General features: G+C 51.4%; 5 protein-coding genes and 1 pseudogene across 5 annotated transcripts; 2 read left to right on the top strand and 4 right to left on the bottom strand.

Moving 5' to 3' along the window:
* Positions 1–9: 9 nt before the first annotated feature.
* Positions 10–3,179, bottom strand: SAPIO_CDS0843 (Uncharacterized protein; the record flags this gene model as incomplete). The annotated part of the gene is made up of 3 exons (XM_016783534.1): positions 10–2,927; positions 2,987–3,083; positions 3,147–3,179. 3 exons carry the CDS (start codon positions 3,177–3,179, stop codon positions 10–12), a joined length of 3,048 nt encoding a protein of 1,015 aa, XP_016646300.1.
* A 2,636-nt stretch (positions 3,180–5,815) lies between these two features.
* SAPIO_CDS0842 (GPI inositol-deacylase) lies at positions 5,816–9,295 on the top strand (the record flags this gene model as incomplete). The annotated part of the gene is made up of 2 exons (XM_016783533.1): positions 5,816–6,358; positions 6,452–9,295. 2 exons carry the CDS (start codon positions 5,816–5,818, stop codon positions 9,293–9,295), a joined length of 3,387 nt encoding a protein of 1,128 aa, XP_016646299.1.
* Positions 9,296–10,250: 955 nt separating this feature from the next.
* SAPIO_CDS0841 (Major facilitator superfamily transporter) lies at positions 10,251–12,151 on the bottom strand (the record flags this gene model as incomplete). The annotated part of the gene is made up of 4 exons (XM_016783532.1): positions 10,251–10,729; positions 10,807–10,940; positions 11,020–11,978; positions 12,071–12,151. The coding sequence occupies 4 exons, from the start codon at positions 12,149–12,151 to the stop codon at positions 10,251–10,253; spliced, it is 1,653 nt and encodes a 550-aa protein (XP_016646298.1).
* Positions 12,152–13,304: 1,153 nt separating this feature from the next.
* Positions 13,305–14,549, top strand: SAPIO_CDS0840 (annotated as a pseudogene; the record flags this gene model as incomplete).
* Positions 14,550–15,813: 1,264 nt separating this feature from the next.
* On the bottom strand, positions 15,814–17,212 carry SAPIO_CDS0839 (Cystathionine beta-lyase; the record flags this gene model as incomplete). The annotated part of the gene is made up of 2 exons (XM_016783531.1): positions 15,814–15,915; positions 15,980–17,212. The coding sequence occupies 2 exons, from the start codon at positions 17,210–17,212 to the stop codon at positions 15,814–15,816; spliced, it is 1,335 nt and encodes a 444-aa protein (XP_016646297.1).
* Positions 17,213–18,926: 1,714 nt separating this feature from the next.
* Positions 18,927–20,329, bottom strand: SAPIO_CDS0838 (ATPase family aaa domain-containing protein 1; the record flags this gene model as incomplete). The annotated part of the gene is made up of 4 exons (XM_016783530.1): positions 18,927–19,446; positions 19,508–19,880; positions 19,946–20,210; positions 20,270–20,329. 4 exons carry the CDS (start codon positions 20,327–20,329, stop codon positions 18,927–18,929), a joined length of 1,218 nt encoding a protein of 405 aa, XP_016646296.1.
* Positions 20,330–20,573: the final 244 nt, after the last annotated feature.

Below are 20,573 nucleotides of genomic sequence, written 5' to 3'. Positions count from 1 at the left end.
AGCCTCTCACTACTCACCAACGTAGTCGGCCCATGAAAGGTCAAGACCAGAGGTTGCGGGACCGCAATCTCCAACCCATCGCCGATTGTCCCAGGCATCCATGCTGCAAAGATGCCGCATTGTCGGCCTCCCATGCGGGCAGTTCCACGGCTTGTCGAGCTCGCCCATGTGTCTCACAACCTTCTCCATCTTCCGGTGCTGCAGGGGATTGCCAATCATGATGCTGCTACGGCACGCTCGCATAGCGAACATCTTCCGTACCTTTGATGGCCTGGGCACGGCCGTTGTATCAGAGGTCGCGTGGCTGTCTCCTAGCAAGGAGATGAGTTCCTCCAGGTCGGCAATTGTAAACGTGGTCTCTTTGCTGAGGGGAAGAGCGAGGAGTTGGCATCTTGCGCCGACGGGTGAATCCCCAGATACATCGATAGTTACCTTGAAACCGTTCGCTTCAAGGGCTTGGAGGTTATTCAGAACGATCTCTTCTTCGAGAGCAGTTAGATCCAGTGTTTTCGGGTGTACGAGACGCTGCGATTCGACTACGGTCGATGACTGGAGGCGTTCGAAGTTATACTTCTCGTCGGAGGCGTGTTGGTCGATGATGAAAAGTTCGTCACGTCTCTCGGCAGCATTCTCATCACCCTCCTCACCTGCTGGCCTTACGGCTAAGATGAAACCGAGGTTAAACTGCCCAACAATCTTCATTTTGTTAAAGTCGCCTTTGGATATTGTGAGGGTCAGTTTTTGTTCTGCATCGTTGGTTCCAAGATCGCTCTCTTCATTCGGTGTAGTAGAGGCTGACCGAGGGGCTTCACTGAAACACCCACTCCAGGCAGCTACTCTCGCTCCTAGACTTTCCGCATCCAGATGCAAGCTCTGTTGGTACTGAAGGGTGGCATCTTTCCTTCTGCCTACGTTTCTTGTCGTGATGGGCCGCGTTTGTCTAGTTTCGGCAACCACTGGTGGGCTTTCATCCCGTTCGATAGATGGCTCTCCATCCAGAATCATTCTCTCTGGGCTGCCTTCTATCCCTAGGTCCACGCCATCATCCATGGCAGTCTCTGACGCTCTGGTGTCAGCATCCGCTTCGTCGTGCTCGTCTTCGTTAACCACGGTTGCGATAGGATCCGCTCCAAATTCCGATTCTTCTTCGGGCTCCTCCTCCACAACGATATTACGCGTTGCCGTCCCTAGTGCTCCTAATAGTTGGGAACTATCCGTACCCGATCTCGCAGCGGGTGAAAATAGTTGAGAGAGCCGCCCGCCAAAACTTGGCACGGCTGAGGGGGTCGCGGTTCGATGCTTTGGTACGGATCCTAGGCTGGGGGCGGGCACGGTTGTAGAGTCTATCCGATGACGCTTTGATGATGGAGGTCCAATTAAGCTGTTTGCAGGCGCTATGTCTAGAGTCATTCGCTTGCGAGAGTGATGTTGAGAATTAGCCGCCGTGGAGTTCACCGGAAAATCGCTCGAGTATGGAGGGCCCGCCTGGGCGCGTTGATCGGCCTCTCTCTCAGGTTGTTCAGACAATTCGGCGTCAGGCTCTGGGCTGGGATGTCCTCGAGGAGACGCAGTACCAGCCTCATTCAAATTTCCTGGACGGCTGGTTAGGGATTCGCTGCCAGAAGACTCGTTGTCGGGGGGTTCTGGCTTGAGGGCGTCCTCCAACCCCGCCGGCGCTTTAGAGGGCGTCTCGGCTTTGTTGTCTGGCACCGGGCTATCCCCCACACTCGTCGCTTGACTAGATCGGGAAGACATAAATAATTCTTTGATGGATCCACGGGTAGCCAAGGAGGTCCCTTCAATCTCAGAAACGATACTAGGGTTATGTAACTCGGGGTCACTTCTGAGTCGGTAGGGCTCGGGAGTGGTGATGCTAGACTCATCGCCAATGGCCCTTTTGGATGATGACGGCGTCGTCGCACTTGCCCTGGCTAGAGATAGTGTTTTTTGAGTCGCGAGCTGGGATACGGGAACTGTGTAGTCTTGCGCTTCAAAGAGAGAGTTGAGAGACTCCTTTAGATGTTCCAGCATGCTACCTTGCTCATGGAGGAGGATTGTGCGCTTATCCGGGCTGACGTTTACGTCGTACAGGTGTGTGTCAAGCTGTATGTCGGCGAGAATGAAGGGGGACTGGGAAGAATTGAAGGCTTTGTAGACTTCATTAAATACCTTGGCAAACTGGGGCAGGCCGCAAGGACGTCCGTTGACAAAGAACATTTGACGATCGGGGGCCTGACGGCCTTCCCCATGGGCTGGACGGGAGACAAATCCCTTAACGATAACATAATGTGAGGCTGGCGTGCCCTTGCTACGCCGCGATAATGTTTGCGACTTTGTCGGCTCCATTTCCAAGACAAGATCCAAAGGTATTAGGGCGGTCATGGTTTTTGCGCCAAAGATATTGACTATGTTTTCGCGAGTTGTAGGGTTTCCTTTCGTGGAGAAGAGGACGATCTTCTTCCCCTTCGTCGGCTGCTGGGAGACGGTGAATTTGATACCAGTCAATATGCAAGCATACTGGTTGAGAAGGGAGATGACTTTGGCCCATTCTCTTTTGATATGGCGCTCCAGCTCTCGGCGACGGACCGGGAGATTGTGGAATAGACTGTCGACGATGACGGTTGTTCCCTGCTTTGCAGGCACTATGGATGTGCTTTCAAGGGCTCCTGATGAGGCGAACTGCAACTTAGACCCCTTTGGAGCATCATCCGCCACACAGGTAATGATGGATAAGTGACTTAGCGCAGACAATGACGAAAGGGCCTCACCACGGAAGCCAAATGTCTGCAGGTCGGAGAGGTCATCGTAGACAGATAGTTTCGAAGTATAGTGCTTTAGTGCAATGGATTGATAGTTGTCGGAAGTTATGCCGCTACCATTGTCCTGAACTTCAATAGAGTCCAGCCCTTGATTTTTGAACCGCACCTCTGGGGAAGAGCTCTGGTTAGCCGTGATGCGACCCGAGGGGAGTGGGCATGTCCAGTACCTATGCTTGATGCACCTGCGTCCACACTATTTTCAACAAGCTCCTTTGCAACGGAGCAAAGGTCAACTATGACCTGACCGGACTGGATGCGGTGGATCTACACATCGCCACTGTTAGAGAGATTTGTGATTAGAGATGGCTCAAAATGATGGCCACTTACAGAAGAACTATCTATTGCTTTAATTGTAGCCATGTTTATCTGAAGAAAAAAAAAAAAAGATACTTGGGAGAAAAGAGAGAAGAGTCCGGTATTAGTTAAAAGTTTAGAGCGTCAAGATTGAGAGACGGGTTTGATGCTGTGGCAGGGGCGCGTTTTGCAGAGTGTGAACAGGTACATGGCGAGTTATCGCCAGCTGCAAGAGGTCGCGTATCTTTTGAGAAGGGCGCCTCGGTTTGGAACTGGAGATGAGCCGTTTTCTAAGAGTTGTGCAATTAACCATCTCAGTTGGTGATATTCAAAACTCTCTCATCCAACCCTTCCGAGCTAGACAAGCCGGAATGATGGTCGTCACCGTCCAGTCCACAGTTCACACTCTAAATTTAGGAAGACGATAGACACCTCATCAAGCTCGAGTTCACGCGTCGCAACAGGTCGAGTCTGAATGGTTGGACTGGACTAGACCACTCGGTGCAAGAGCATTGTAGGCTGGTCAAAGCGTGCTGCAACAGGTCTGAGGTCAAGGTGGGTGGCAGGAGGCTTAGTCAGGAGGAGTGGGCCGCCCCGTTGCATGTTGCAATCTTGATGTCCCCTGCAATCTGCATTGTCAATTGTGCTTACAGGATACCTCGGTACATGCAAGCTCACAATTCCATCGGTTGGGAAAGATTCAATTCCTCCATTCTTACGGAGCACTTCTTATGCACCCATACGAAGTAATACTCCGTACATCACGTCCTCGTGTACGAAGTACTTCGTAGAAAGTACTTCGTAGTTTACTTCGTCTTCGCACGAAGCAGTGTGCCTCGTAATGTCGAGGACCGGAGTGGATCATCGCCGTTTCCGTTCTTCCTTGTCCCATCAAAAGAGAAGAGGAATAACATCACGAAATGCAAGTTCTGAGCCCTTATGGAGGATTAATCTTTCTCTTCGACAATCTTATGATCATCTGGACTGGGGAAATCCGCATGTTTGCTCGCGGGCATACTTCGAAGCCGCAATAATAGGAACAAATCGTGCATTTCATATCATCCTGTCCTGGCCGGGATGCGAACTTGGGAAGCGATCTCCGTTATCTTGGTTTAATTGGTGAAGGTTAAATCAACTGTGATAATCAGAGGCATGATGGAGCCGGGCGTTTAAGGATTCGGGACACCTATGCTTATATAGTAAGTAGAATTCTACTGAGATTTGATAGACTGATGACTCGGGCGCTCGCTCTCTCCAAAGACAATGGACCCGGGTGACCTGCTACATCCAGGGCCGCTGCGTGGATACGAAGAAGCCCTTCTGGTATCTCCATGAGGCAGTTCGCACGTGCCGCCCGCCGGCCGGGGACTGGATGGGTCTTTTCGGACGAATTTCCGACTTCTTCACAACCCTGCCCCAAGATATGGGTGATAATCGCACGATGAGAGCGCCATTCATGAAGTGGAATGTGAACATACTTCGTCCTCGTGTCTGCGGGGTATGTTGGTCTATGACCGATGACCCAACTGCGAGCAAAGTTGAGACATGGTGACTTCAGTCATTGAAGTATAACAGCGAGCTTGCCTAGTCGGCTCTTGATTGAATTACAGTACTATGCATGTTGCCAACAGCCGCGCAGATTTGGCCTTCTACTTGCCTCATGGTACTACAACGAGCACCGTTCTAAACCGGAGGCTGAAGGGTTGGATGGACTTTGCGCTGAAAATGCAATGTTGAGCCAGAGCCAAAGAATGAGGTCCGACTCCGTAGAAAATGCGGGCGGATTTGAACTCGCGTGCTGCTGGTTCTCGATGAATGAATAATGCTTGTGCAAAGAATGTGTCTGTCCATGTCCCGTCCATCGTCTCCATCGTCTCCATCGTCTCCACCACCCGCTGCTGCACTAGCTGCACTGCATCCTCAGACTCAAGACTCGAGAGCATGGCGTGCGTGTAGCCCGGCTATTACCAAGCAACGGCCAATCATAACAAAGCGAGAGCTAAGAAGAGAGAGGCTCAATTGATCAATGTATCGTTACAAATGGACAGTGGCCAGCGGCCGGACCTAGTGGGTGGTGTCGCTTGATAACCCGCTGTTATCGATCGTCCTTGAAAACCCGTCCTGTTACTCGTAATTCTGCTGTCTGTGTGCTCTCGGGTTGTCCAGAGACTCCTGCCCCAAAACCGCCGTTTGGGTGTCCTGCTCTGCTCCGCCCGCCTGTCCTGAGGTATTAATCTCGTGTATTAATTCTGAAATCCACTACGGCAGGTACATAATAGTGTGTACAAGAACCATTGCTAGAACCAACATTCCAGAATCCACATGCAGCCAAACGTTTTCCCTCAATGGTAATCTGCTAAATCTAGCGAGCGCTGTCAGTGGCCACTGGTCTGGTTGCAATCCATGTCGCAATAATAACACGCCTCTGCTAGTCCCACCCTCCCACAATTTCCCTGGTGCAGTACGAAGTACTGCGGTACAATTGTACCTTCGTCTCCAAGAGTCCCAAAGCTATCCTGGGTTAATTCAACCATACGAAGTAATAATTCTCGCCTCTCCTCTTCTCTTTCTTTCCTTCCGCCCCCTTCACTCCGCCTTCGCTTTCGCCATCTCGGCACCTTCTCTCCCTCCCTCCCTCCCCCTCCTCAAACCTTCATCGCCGGCACCGTGAAGACTCCTACTATACGGAGCCTTCTGCCCCCATGAAGGGCCGGCCGTCTGCGTCTTCTAAAGACGCTGACGGATCCTCTGTCGACCACGACAAACCGCCGCCGGAATCTGTCGACGAAACGGCCTTGTCCAACGACCGCCCCCAGCCGGATATTCCGCTCTCCCCTTCTTCTGCGAGGAGTAGACGCTCAACCAACATTAGTTGGAAAGTATCGAAAGATCGCAATGGCTCCGCCGACCCCCCTTTCGCCGCTACCACGAAACCGAACACCCTCGGTCGCGATGCCAAGGGTTCGCCTTCTTTGAATTCTTCTACTTCGATATCCAATACCAGGTTACGTCGCAGGCTATGGTCAATCACCCCTCTCATTCTGCTGGTGTCTGTCATCGGACTTGGCTTGCTGTCAGCCATTCTTTATTCCCTGGTTACCCGGCAGCTTGACCCCAAGGGCTGCCGAATGTCCTACATGAGACCCAGCTATATCAAGTTCAGCGAATTCGACACCGAACACACTCGTTTTGCTAGCAAGTATTCTCTCTATCTCTACCGCGAGCAGACGGTCGACGATGACAAGGTACGCGCTTCCCGGCGATACATCCCTGCCCCCTCCCCCGTTGTGCTTCCCCAAACCCGTGGTCATTAACCCCCCTGGCGCCCACCGACATAGTTAAGAGGTATACCGGTGCTGTTTGTCCCCGGAAACGCCGGGAGTTACAAACAAGTACGTCCGATCGCTGCGGAGGCCTCGAATTATTTCAACGATGTTATCCGGCATAATGAGGCGGCAATCGCCGCTGGTACCCGCAACCTTGACTTCTTCACTGTCGACTTCAATGAAGATATCACGGCTTTCCATGGCCAGACTCTCCTCGACCAAGCCGAGTATCTGAATGAAGCAATTCGCTACATCCTCTCGCTATATATGGATCCCCGAATGTCTCCTCGACCGTCTGATACTCCCGATCCTACCTCTGTCATTGTTCTAGGCCACTCGATGGGCGGAGTCGTTGCGCGAACCATGCTCGTCATGCCGAATTACCAGTCTAATTCCATCAACACAATTATCACCATGTCCGCCCCTCACTCTCAGGCTCCGGTCACATTCGATGGTCAAATCGTGCAAATATATGATGCCATAAACTCGTACTGGAGGAACGCCTACGCCGAGAAATGGGCTAACAACAACCCACTATGGCACGTCACTTTGGTGTCTATCGCCGGAGGCGGTTTGGATACTGTCGTCCCATCTGATTACGCTAGCATCGAGTCGATGGTCCCCGAAACCCATGGATTTACAGTCTTTACAACCACTATTCCGACCGTTTGGACGAGTATGGATCACCAGGCGATTCTGTGGTGCGACCAGTTCCGGAAAGTTGCCACTCGGGCCCTGTATGATATAGTGGATGTGAGCAGAGCATCGCAGACTAAACCTCGCGCCGAGAGGATGAGGGTTTTCAGAAAGTGGTTCTTGACCGGCTTGGAGCCTGATGCTGAGAAGGCCCTACCTTACCAAGCACCATCAACGCTTCTCACCCTTGGCGACAGCTCCAATACAGTCATCCCTGATGGGGAAAGGCTTACAATCAGACAGCTCGGCCGTGATTCGAAACCCAGAGCCTACCTTCTGCCTGTCCAACCTCCCGGTTCCCCCAAGAGCACACGATTTACCTTCCTTTCAGATACCCCGTTGAGTTCCCCTGGGGGTAGTGGTAACTTGGAGGTGCTTCTCTGTAGTGTTGCCCCGCCTCAGCCTGGTCAGTCTACCTTGGCACTCCCGATAAGCGTTGATCTTTCGACAGATGGCGACGAGTCTGCCAAGTTTGTCTGCAACAGCGCAGCATCCGATCTCATTATACTGCCCCGCTCGACACCATCTTCAAAGTATCCGTTTACCCCGGCTCAGGATCCGGAGAATCGCCCTTTTTCCTATCTCGAATACAACGCAGAGGAGTTGGCAGACCATCAGTTTGTTGTTGTTTTAGACAAGTCGACGTCACCTACAGACGGGTTTGTTTTGGCAGAGTTTGCGGATCATGCCAGCTCCGTGAGAACGAAAGACGTCGTCCTTGAAGACTTGCTCGCGTTTGGCCTGACCATGACCCTGCTGCCGAATCGGTCTACCGTCTCGCACATTCGCATTCCTGCCATCGAGTCTAGTCTGCTCGCCTATAACCTGCACATCGAGTCCCAGAAATGTGCTAGGAATAAGGAGCTTTTCTCCCCGCTAGTCAGGCAGTACTTGAGTCGGCCATATGAGTCCAAGTTTTTCGTCAATGCTAGAACGGCGGAGATTAGCATCCATGGAATTTCACCATTCGTGCCGCCTCCACTCCGGCCCTATGACGACGATGACGACGACAGAGGCCTCAGTTTTCAGATTTGGGCAGACCCTACATGCGAATCAGAGATTCACATCAAGCTCGAGGTTGACGTTCTGGGGAGTATTGGCAAGCTATACATGCGATACAGAACTGTCTTTGCGGCCTTCCCACTGTTAATAGTGGCCCTTGTCCTCGCGAAGCAGTTCCAGCTGTATGACGAGACAGGCGTTTTCGTGTCATTCACGGAAGCCCTAGATCTTTCTCTTCGAGGGTCCTTCCTGGTCACCGTGATCTGTCTGACCGTACTATCAGTCTCCGGTTGGGGAGCGACCAGGACCATTAGCCCGGGAAGCGGAGCAAACAGCACGTCCGGTGTCGACTTTTACCAGAATGACAGCGTGACCGGCATGAGTGATCCCTTCTTTTGGTTCCTCGTCCCAATCATCGCCGGGATCAGTGTTGGAGTCTGCGCTGGACTTCACTACGTGACCCTTTTACTCACACAAATTACCGCAGTTGTTTGTGGCTTTTTCACCCGACACTCGAGTAGTGCTGATGAAACACCCAAAGGAACTTCATCTCCCGGCCTATTCTCACCAACGTCGCCGCAGCGCCGCGCGATAACGACTGGTATTCTCTTGCTTCTCGTGTCGACATTCATCCCATATCAGTTCGCGTATCTTGTCGCTTGTCTTGTGCAACTTATCACCACCATCCGCGCACTGCGGACGTTTTCGCATCATAATCAAATGATGAATTACAATTTCTACAACTATGCACACTCTATACTTCTACTAATGCTCTGGGTGCTGCCTATCAACCTGCCAATTCTGGCCGTGTGGCTCCGAAACCTTGCGGTTCAGTGGCTAACGCCATTTTCTTCCCACCATAATGTCCTCTCCATTATTTCATTTATTCTTCTCGTCGAGAATATGACGACTGGGAAGATGATTCCCCGAGTCACCGGCCGTCTCAGGCACGTCACAGGAGCCTTATTCATTGGGACCGCATTCTACGCTGGAGTTTACGGCATCACCTATGCTTACCGGCTGCACCATCTCGTGCATCTAATCTCGACTTGGTTGGTTCTAATCTACCTCACTTCTGGTTCGTGGTCGTTGGGCAGTCTAAAGGCTCTTTTCGAAGATGACATGGTGGACGGCCGGAAGCGCGGGAAAACACCATGAATGTGTCACCTCATCATCAATACCTAATTCATTCCATAATGCCTCTCCTACTTGTCACTGTCTACCCCCTTAGTACCGCGCTATTCACTCGGACCGTGGGCTGCTTAGTTCTCTGTATATACTGAACCCTTTATAATTCTGGATACCCCATACTTCTCGCACTACCCGTCCGAAACCGAGATCGACCGCCAAGTGCACGAGGTACGCCAGAGGAGTTGTGGCGTGGAGGGCACTAAGAGGACCTGCCTAGCCCTTAGGCGGCATCTGGATACAAGATGCTGAGCCTGACCGCCGTGGGACGTGGGACCCCTACTTACTCCTTGAGATTGGCGACCTGGCCGGCTCGTCACGTCTGGAGACCCCACCGCACCTGGGAACGACGTGATCTGGCCAAGGGAGCAAGAAATGGACGCGGATGGATCGACGGGACAGAAAAAAGGGGGGGAGCATTTTACTATCATGTAGTATTGAATGATGGTCTAATTGCCTGGGATTAGCTTTTACGTGGTAATCTTTCCTATGTTCTAATATTGTACATAGAACTTGATGGCGATAGGCCCTCATCCGTTACCTATATTTTTAATTCAAGAACATGCATAATAGAGATTGCGTCCCAAGCTATATTATGCGACGAATACGAGCAGTGCCGATAGTGACCATTTTCAAGATGATGGACTTGTAATTGGGGTCGAACAAGGAGAGTTACCAGACGGATTCGGCAGTCATAGTAAGAGCATCGGAAGCAGCTCGACACAGGGAGCACTCGAACTAAGTTAGATCTCATTTGTGCAGGGACTAGTCAAACTTCAGCCGAAACTGAGAAACTATAAAAAAAAGAACACATCCTCTAGTCTAAGTCGTTTTAAGTGACAAAACGTGGCTACCAAGTCCTCGGCCCAACTCCTATACCCAACGCCACCGGCCGTATTGTGCAATTTATACGCGAGATCCATCTCTAGTCTTCTTCCTCCCCCTTGCCCTTGATCGGGTCTCCGTTCCTATCCCGTTGAATAAGCCAAAGAGAGAGCCCAAGCCCAATGACGCTGGCGCAGAGCGTAGTCACATATGTTGGCTTGTAGCAATCCAAGCCCTCCTGGCAAATTCGTTGGCCTCCCGGCCCAATTACACTATGCTGATCGTAAATCTTTCCGTAGAAAATGTTAAATATGTTACCAGAAAGGGCAGGTGCTAGAGTTATAAAGCCCCAGTTCTGGCTGAGCCCATGAATTCCAAAGGTTTCTGCGATGATGGATGGATATACGCCGAAGAGGAAGCCATAACCAAGACCGGACAAGCCGGATACAAAGCCGAGTAAATGAGGGTTGGTGATCACGACTCCGGAGAATTGGGCGAGGAAGAATATGGTGCTCGCCACAACGATGCACCAGAGGCGGTTGGCTTTGAGAACCTTGACGAGGAAATCGGAACCGACACCTAAACGAACGTGTGTGTGAGGCGAGAAATCCAATGGAGAAGTGTTGTCCTCGTCGGACTGGTGATGGGCCACATACCGCTTAATAGTCTCCCAGCAAAACTGCCCAAGGACAGAATAGAGACGTGTAGCTGTTGGATCTGCACGACATATGCTTCGTCAACAGAGTCGTCATATCGTCTCCAAAGTGCCTTGACGACATTTCCGATGTTGCTTACCGACAATGTTAGTTTGGGCCGACAAGAGCCGACAGCGTTTTTGGGGGGGGGGGGGGGGGGGGGGAGGAACATACTTGATCGTCATGAGGCCAATTCCGGAGAGGATGCCCATGAGAGAAAACAACTGCCAGAACCTAGGAATTGGCAGAATCTTTATGCCACGGATATCTACACGATGAGAACGGTCCATATCAACACTGCTCTGTACTAGAATTTCGCCCGGTAGCGACGAGGCTTGCGATATCAGAGAAGACGATTCATCCGAGGCGGCCTCGTCTGGTGTCCCGTCAAGCGGACAGGCGTTCGGTTCGTTTTCAATGGTATGATTGGCCTCGAGCGCTAGGGCTTCTATGTCTTCCTCCTCGGAGGATCTAGGTGGAATCGTGTCGTTTCCGACGGTATTGTACGACGTACCAGGTTCCGGACAGCGTGTGCCTGGGCAAACTGGCCTATCCCCGTCACCGGTCATCGAGTTCTTACGAAGGAGGGAGCCAGATGCCGTTTCCGCAGCCGGAACAGAATGATAAGCATGGTGGGGAATAACGCGGAGGAAGAGAGACCCGACCAAAACCACACCGGAAGTGCCACACGCCAGGAGCATCAGGAAAGGACTTGTATCACCAGCAAAGAAAACAGCTCCCAAGGACGAGAAGAAGAATGCGCTTAGGCCAAATGCGGCGAGTGGAAAGGCAGTGGCGGTTCCGCGATGGTCTGGCCAGTTGAGGGCTGATGTCTTCATGGCGGCGGTGAAGGCCATGCACGAACCCAGGCCGGTCAGGAAGGAGAAGAAACAGAGTAGGGGGACGGAACCAGCGCCTTTATCGTAGGCCTCATGCAACGGGAAGTAGCCTAGAGCAAGCAGGATCATGCCGGAAATGATGGCTGGCCGAGGTCCACGGCCGTCGATTAACACGCCAACAGGAAATCCCAAGATGTACATGCCCATGTTTCCAAAAAGCCCGATCAAATTACTTTCGGTTGATGATAGCTTGAGGCGGTCCGCGAACTGGGGTGCCCAAGCAGAATAGACATACTGATCAAAGCCGAAAACACCAATTGTTAGTTGGTCTCTTGGTAAAGAGGAAGTCCGGTTCTGGAGGAAGGGAATCTGGTATCAGAACGAACATTGGTCCCGCAAGCCAAGGATATGGCCGTGGCAGCAACGCTGGCCACAATCCGGGCGCGATGAGCGCGTCGGCCCGTCATTGTTGTAGGTTATCTAAATATATCGTCCAAAGACAGAGGCATGCTGTATGAAGGATTGGGGCGGACGGGTCTAGTCGATCGATGCTATCGTCAAGTCTAGGTCGTGTGGCGGAGCAGAAGAAGCTATTCAGAGGATCGAATGGGAGTGGTTGACCGCAGCGCAATCTCAGCTCGTATCGGGGAGCGGCATCGGACCTTGAAGTTATCGATAACTATCCATTAATCTGAACGTCGGCGTGAAGAGTTGGCATCGGTCTAGTTTAAAAGGGAGCTCGGTTCAGCTCAGAACCCCGAGATCATCATGTGTCGTCGGAACTATTGATTGGGTTGACTGCCGGCACGCATGACTGACTTATGTCAAGGTGTCGCTGACAGTTTCAGGGGGGTAACTCGGCTTGGCGAAGGGTGTTGACAGGTACCGATCCGGTACATCACGGGCCCGCTAAAACAGCGTAATATTGAAGTCATCAATGACGATAGGACGTCAACTCTAAGCGCCAAGTCCAATCGTCAATGATGGCTGATTAGATAAGAAAGCGTGCCGAAAGTGGAGTCATTGTCTCGTGGACACTACGTAATGTTCACGTGAACATCTGCTTTGTCCATCCCCTCGCGAGCCTTGAGCAACCTTGCGACCCAGCCTCCGACACCAACCGTGCGTTGCGTTGTTTGGAGTTCCCGCTCCACTCTTCCACTTCAACGACTCCAAGTCATTCAGTCCACCCCGCCGTCACCATTCGTACTTCCCACTGAATCCAACCTTCGAATAAGAATATCAGTTTTAACCTTAGATTGGATCTTCTGAACAAGTCGGGCGCCTTTCGATAATGGGTGCTTTCCTTTCACTACCGCTTCTCGCGGTCCCGAGCATGGGCACGGTGAGCTTGTATTGGTGCCTACTGACCTGCGAACAGCCTTACTGATAGCACTCTTCTTCTCTAGGTATTGTCCTGCGTCGCGAGCTGCTGCGGTGCAGCAACCTGCTCAGCTATATGCAGTGCCTGTGGGAAATGCGGGAACAGGTAAGAAGTCAAATTCCGGACTCTCTTGCTCTTCGCCACACCGTCCTGACTGACCATTCCTGTGCCGTAGTGTCGCAACGAGAATCGCATACGCTCTCATCCTTCTAGTCAACTCGATCCTGGCCTGGATAATGCTCACACCATGGGCAATTGAGAAACTACAGCATCTTACTTTCGACTACGTTAAAATCAACTGCCCGAACGGCGAATGCTACGGCTGGTTTGCCGCACACAGGGTCTGCTTCGCCCTTGGACTCTTCCACCTCCTTTTGGCAGGCCTCCTCATCGGCGTCAGATCCACGAAGAACCCCCGAGCAGCCTTGCAGAACGGATTCTGGGGCCCGAAAGTAATTGTTTGGCTGGCCTTTATTGTTCTCTCATTCCTCATTCCCGACAGCTTTTTTCTCTTCTGGGGTAATTATATCTCCCTGACTGGCGCCATGGTGTTCCTTGTTCTTGGCCTCATTCTTCTCATTGACCTCGCTCATACCTGGGCCGAGTACTGCCTGGAGCAAATTGAGAATACGGACTCGAAACTCTGGCGTTTCGTACTCATCGGCTCAACCCTGGGCATGTATCTGGCTTCGTTGGCCATGACCATTGTCCAGTACATCTTCTTCGCCTCGAGTGGCTGCAGCATGAACCAAGCCGCCATCACGATCAACCTCCTTCTCTGGATCATCGCCTCTGCCATCTCCGTCCACCCGACCGTCCAGGAATACAACCCCAAGGCTGGCCTTGCTCAGGCCGCAATGGTTGCTGTTTACTGCACCTACCTTACCATGTCCGCTGTTTCCATGGAACCTGATGACAAGAACTGCAATCCCCTTGTCAGGGCTCAAGGAACCAGAAGAACATCTGTTGTTATTGGAGCCATCATTACCATGCTTACTGTTGCCTACACGACCACACGTGCAGCAACACAAAGTCTGGGCCTCGGGGGATCTGGTGGTGGCATCCGCCTTCCAGAGGAGGACGAGCATGATCTAGTCACTCAGCAGCCTTCTGAGAGGAGAGAGATGCGCGCCGAGGCCCTCCGCCGGGCTGTGGAGGAAGGAAGCCTGCCAGCCGACGCCTTGCTCTCGGAGGACGACGATAGCGACGATGGAAAGTCCGGGAACCAAGACGATGAGCGTTCCAAGACGCAATATGACTATTGCGTATTTCACATCATTTTCTTCCTCGCCACGGCCTGGGTGGGTACCTTACTCACCATGAATTATGACGACTCGACCAAGGATGGAGACTTTGCAACGGTGGGTCGAACCTATTGGGCGTCTTGGGTGAAAATTGTTTGTGCTTGGGTGTGCTACGGAATGTACATCTGGACGCTTGTGGCACCTGCGGTGCTGCCAGATCGTTTCGACCTTTCCTAGATTTGAACATTCATGTTCATCAGTTCATAACTTGTTTCTTTCCTTTTTTTTTTTAGATCATGCATAGCGGTTTTTATTTTCCAAGTTAGTTTGTATTCTAGGATGTTGGAGGACTACTCGAGCATAACTACCGAGCTTCTCGGGCGTATATATAAGAGAATTACATTTAGCTCAAGCTCTTCCCCTCCTTTTCCGGCATGGCTGTCTTGAAATAGACCTCTATGCTACGCAAAAAAGCAGTCGGCATACTGGTCTATCAGGGACGACCATATCGTCTAAATGCACAAGATAGGTCGGTCGTGCAAGCCTTATCTTCAGACAGAACGCGTAATCGATTTTCGCATCAGAACAGCTGAAGGAGAAGGACTGCTTTTCATCCCCTGCCGTGGCCGGCATAAGCTGCGGGCGCTCGCCTCAGCAAATGGCAACACCATGATGATAGGATAAGGAAGTGTAGATCACGTACATCGTCTAATTTATCTGCTTATGCTTATCTAGGGTGGAAAGCTCAACGGTCTTGCAGTTTCAAGCACTTTTCTCAATATCAAAATCCCTTTTTGTTTAAGCAGTAGCTATTTGAACATGACGCGGCAAAACAGTTGAAAGGAAGTCCCCGGGGTTCGCACCCGTCCCAAAGTCTGATCAAGGTCGGCATGCCGGACGACTAAACCTCGGCCTCCTGCTCCCCTCGGTTCCAATTTGAGGATACCCCACACCCTGATTCAGCAGGAGTTGGACTTCGGGAGGGGCGCTAGGGCGTATCGCAGCAGTAGAAACAAGCTTGCGGTTCGGAGCTGGTATACCCAAGCTTCGACATAGATGGGGTGTTCGATCTGGTCGCATAGAGTTCGTGCACCCATCATCTCGGGGTATTCGAGCGCGGTTCCATCTTTTGCTTTCCATACATGTAGTTATAAACCTGGCGAGGAATGGGGCGGGAGAGTGCACGCATGGCACAATAAAGCGCAATGATATATCGCCTCGAGGCTGTCCTCAAGCCTAGGCAGTATTGTTCGTCATATCTGCGATGTCTTCTGGCCGCTCCAGGAAAATCAACGACTTAAAGATACAGAACGCCAGACCATACGCCTCCCAAGAATAAGTCCATCTCTAATCAGAATTGTTCCAAACTTTGGGCTTCAACTGCTGTTCGGTGCCTGTGATTTTGGGTTTACAATGACCTTTTCAGCTCAGCTACTATTCCACAGAAGTTTAGAAACTCGAGGGAATCGAAAGAAGCAGACATGGTGCCTTTTTAAGACAGCTATTGACTGTCCTCGGTCGCCGGAGTTTCTGAAGATTCAGTGGCAGGTCCAACCGCGGTGAAACCTTCCAGGGTAACGTTCGCAGCGCCGGCTTGCACAAGCTACATGAGAGAGTTAGTCAAGTACGGTCCTGAAAGGGGCTTCATCATGTCCTTTTATACATACAGCGCGCGACAGGTCGTCGATTAGGTCATTCACGTCCTCAATGCCGACGCACAGTCTGATAATATCCTCTGGCATATGTCTTTCTTCTCTTGTCTTCGCATCTATGCTCGCGTGGCTCATCTGGCAAGGCATGCTGATCAAGCTGTTGACACAGCCAAAGCTGACACTGATACCCCACAATCTAGCGGCCTCCACAATGCGCTCGGAGAGTGCGGTATCTCCTGTCTCGAAGGAAAGAACGGCACCGGCACCCCTCGCCATGGAACGATGGAGGTCGTATTGCGGATGAGACTTTAGACCCGGATATCGTACGCGGAATCCATGGGATTCCAAGAATTCGGCAATTGCTTGGGCATTTGCCTGCTGTTTCTCCATGCGGATCGCGAGTGTCTTGACACCACGCATCAAAAGGAAGGCATCGTTGGGTGCGAGTCCACATCCCGTCGCATTAATGGTGAAGAACAACCGATCGCCAACCGACGCATCATTGCAGCCGATGACACCGGCCATAATGTCGTGATGGCCTGAGAGATACTTGGTTCCGGACTCATAGACGATGTCGGCTCCAAGATCGAGAGGGTTGCAAAGCATGGGAGAAAGCATAGTGTTGTCCACAACAACAAGAGCATTCTCATTGGCCTCGTGGACCATCTGGGCAATAGCGGGAACGTCGACGATCTTGATCAACGGATTTGTAGGCGTCTCCAGAAGAACCATGGCAGTTTTGGGGCAGATAGCTTTGCGGACGCTCTCTGGGTTCGTTGTGTCGACATGATGCACGACAATGCCTTGGTTTGCAGCCATGTAAGTAAGAAGTCGGTGAGTGCCACCGTAGAGGTCGTCACCGGTGATGACATGGTCACCGGGCCGTAGTAGTCGGCAGATCACATCGAGCGCACCCATTCCTGAGCTGACTGCCAGAGCCCTTGTGGCATTCATGATCTTCGCCAGGTGCCTTTCAAGGTGTGTTCGCGTAGGGTTGCCTGAGCGGGTGTAGTCATACTCTTGCTGGCCACCAGTAGCCTTAACTTGCTTGAAGGTGGCGGTTTGGTAGATGGGAACGCTCGACGATCCGTACTGGTCATTGCTATCGGTATAAACCAGTTCCGTGGCGAAGGCATATCGGCGACGGCCACTGAGAGGGCTGGAGGGTGCTGGGGATGGTGGAAGCTCATGACCATCAAGATCTAGTTTCTTGAACGGCTTCGCCGTCTGGGGTGGATTAGAGGTCATTGTGCTGGAGGAGCGGGATGAAGGTGGAAGGATAGAAGAGGTACGCCCTACGCGGACGCAAGATGGAAAACGACGGGGTGTTAGGTACAGTAGAGGAAATGTCAATTGATCTCGAAGAGAAAAAGGAAATGATCTAGAGAAGGATATCGCGGGAAGAGTCAAGTCCAATCCGCTTGCGATTGATGGGAGAATTCGACATGACATCTTGGGGAAGTACTTAGTCAGCACCGCTACTCTCGGGCGAAAACTGCGAAAATGTCGCCATCGCTGTCCCCGCAAAGGGAAGTTCAAACGAAACGGGAAGTCATACTTGGACAGCCCGGCCCATCTCTAGAAGTATAGATGTAGATTATATCCTGGGTGATGGCTTCGTATTGAAGGGTTACTTTGAAACTGGTCATTATCGGTTTTCCGTGCAAACCCTAGTTTCCGAAGTGCCTACAGCATTTCGGCGGTGGTGGTAACTTAAACATCTACCTACCAATTGATCCATGACGGCGATGAAGAGAAAGGACTTCTCCCTACTTCTCCTTACTTCTCCTGATAGGCTAAAGCCCCTCTTACACTCCGCAGTACTTCATTGTAAGGGCACCGGGTAAGAGGGCCGCAAGTAGACGTGCATGCTCACGCTGGCCTCTCATACGGCGCTCAACCATGCAAGTCCACGGCTGGCCGAGAACCGGCACGAGAACCTGCGAGGCGGCTCGCGGACAGCATCGGCATTTCTGACCAGCCAAGTATCCCCCGCAAAGATGGGGTAGCTTGATCTTGGAACCTGAAATATCGGGCAGATGCCGGGGAATTGTCGGAGAATTGATGTCGAGTATTACTTCATCGAAGCTGAAATAAGTTTGGAGATATATGGTAAAGTACAATTGTACAGAGAGGGAAGAGATGACTCTTCCAGCAATTAAGAGTCGTGAGCCTACCACTTTCCTTTTGACCTTATTTCCATCTATTTCCCACACCAAAAACAAGCCCAATATCAGAAACAAGGAGGTTCGGCTCTTTCTAGACGGGTGGTACTAGGACCCGTCAAGAACCAGCCAAAGCCATCCATTTATTTGGGAGTATGGGAAGAACAGGTGAAACAGAGCTCTTAGAAGTAATGATAGCCAATAGAATGATAGAAAAAAATTACAGGTGTCTTGGATGGATTTGGATGGGGTTTGATCGTAGCCTCGTAAGAACTGACGGTCCTTGTTTCTGATATTGGACTTGTTTTTGATGTTGGAAATAGATGGACGAGGTCAAAGGGAAAGTGGTAGGCTCGGTCGCTTACTTATTGAAAGGCATGTTTTCGTCGAAACTATCCATAAAGAAAGAAAAGGAAGAAACAAAAATTAAAAAAAATCGCCGTTCAGAAAGGTTCAATGTACAGATCAAATAGCAAACCTTGAGCCTCACATAGACGAAACCACTCTCGAAAACGCTGTTTGCTCCGTATTGTGTTTTGAAGCGCAGCCGACTAGCTCAATTCGACGCATGCATGGTTGCATGTTGAAGACACGATCACCTAGAATGTGGACAACGTTGAGTTAGATATTGGCCACCTGCATTCTCATAGCGATAAGTATCTATATGTGTACATCGATTCTAAAACAGCATCTACAATCATCTGTCCGAATCCTTCCAATATCTCGAGACATAAACCTAGTTATAACCCATAGCCAGACGCCATCCACGCTCTAATTATCTCGTCCAATGACCATTTTTAGCCCAGAGATTCCGCTTCCGCATCAAGGTATCCGTCCGATGAACCCTTCTCCGCATCGGCGGTAGTCTGATCGCCTTGCTTATTAGCCTGAGCATGTAGTACCTGGCCACCCATCCTTCCGAAGAAGTCTTCCGTGCGAATGCCGCGGATGTGATCGGGGTTAATCGACCTAGTTTGAACAGCACCATCACGGTTCTGTCGGATGTACTCCCGGACGGGCACCATCGCCGCGTCACGGCACGCCTCCTTGATGTCGCTACCTGACATGCCAGCCGTCACCCTGACAATGTAGTCGAGATTGAAGTTTTCGGGATCCGTCTTGGTGTCCGCTAGCACGAGTTGAAGAATGCGGCGCCTCTGCTCCGCGCCGGGGAGAGATACGGCGAACTTTTTGGGCATTCGCCTAAGGATGGCTTCGTCGATGTCGTGGATTCGATTCGTTGCGCCGAGCACGACGATCCTGGCGGGGAGACCGGACGTGTTTGCCGATGTCAATCCGTCCCAGAGGGTCATAAACCTTTGAAGACCTGTTAGCTGCTGTTGCCCATGAACGATGGTGTAAATTACAGTGGACGTACTCTGCTTTAACCATGGCGCTCGCTTCGTGGTCACTGTTGGCCCGCATCCTCAGCACAGCATCAATCTCGTCAATGAAGATGATGGCAGGCTGCATCTTGCGGGCCAGGGTGAAAACGGCTCGTACAAGTTTGTTCGAATCTCCGTACCACTTCTCGAGGAGGGTCGAGATGTGTAGATTGATAAACGAGGCACCGCTCTCACGCGCAAGGGCCTTTGCAAGCATCGTTTTGCCACATCCAGGAGGACCGTAGAGAAGAACACCAGACGGTGCTGATAATAACGCTCCACCATGCGAGTATAGTTGTGGCATCGTTAGAGGGTAAATGACGGATTCTTTGAGTTCTTCGATAATGCCATCGAGGCCGCCGATGTCTGTGAAGCATTAGCATTAGTACACGTAAACTGGACAATTCAATGACGGGGCTGGTATGTCTAACCGTTGAAGCCGACATGTATATCTTGCGGCGCCACCATATCCATGGCGACGATGTTCTCATATTGATTCAGAGTCAGGTCTTCCACACGAGGGCCTCGTTGCGCTGTATCGTCCGAGCCATCTCCGGATCTCCTTCGATCTTTTTCCCGCTGCAAACGTTCTAAGTGCGCCTTTGCTCGCAGGCTTGCTTGTTCGTGCTTCTCGCGTTCTGGATCTGCGATTACGTTGGAGATGACCTGGCGGATCACGTAGGCACCGGTTGCGATCTGGGGATAGTTAGCATTCATAGACGTCATCGGGATGGTTTTAGAACGGCGCATCGTACAAGACCAGCAAAAAGCAAAAAGTCAACGGCCAGACTGTCTATCCTGCGTTTATCGGCCATGATGACGCTGCGGACGGAAAGCCTAGTATTGAGGTTCTGGGAAAGCTCGTGGGTTTGAACAAGCCCGAGGATGCCGAGGGTAAGGCGGGATGAAGTCTAAATAGGAACACGACTAGCTAGCTATAGCATTCGCGTCTGGCGGCGTCGAAAGAAGGGGCGAAGAAAAAAAAATTAAAGAAAAATAGGAGAAAAAGAAGTAACCCTCTAAAGGGGAGAGGGATTTGATAGCTGCCCAAATACCAAG

Source organism: Scedosporium apiospermum, assembly GCF_000732125.1.
Source record: "Scedosporium apiospermum strain IHEM 14462 chromosome Unknown SEQ_SAPIO_0033, whole genome shotgun sequence".
NCBI lineage: Eukaryota > Fungi > Ascomycota > Sordariomycetes > Microascales > Microascaceae > Scedosporium > Scedosporium apiospermum.
Note: the sequence above shows the minus strand (reverse complement) of the source record. Positions and strands in the feature narration are given on the sequence as shown.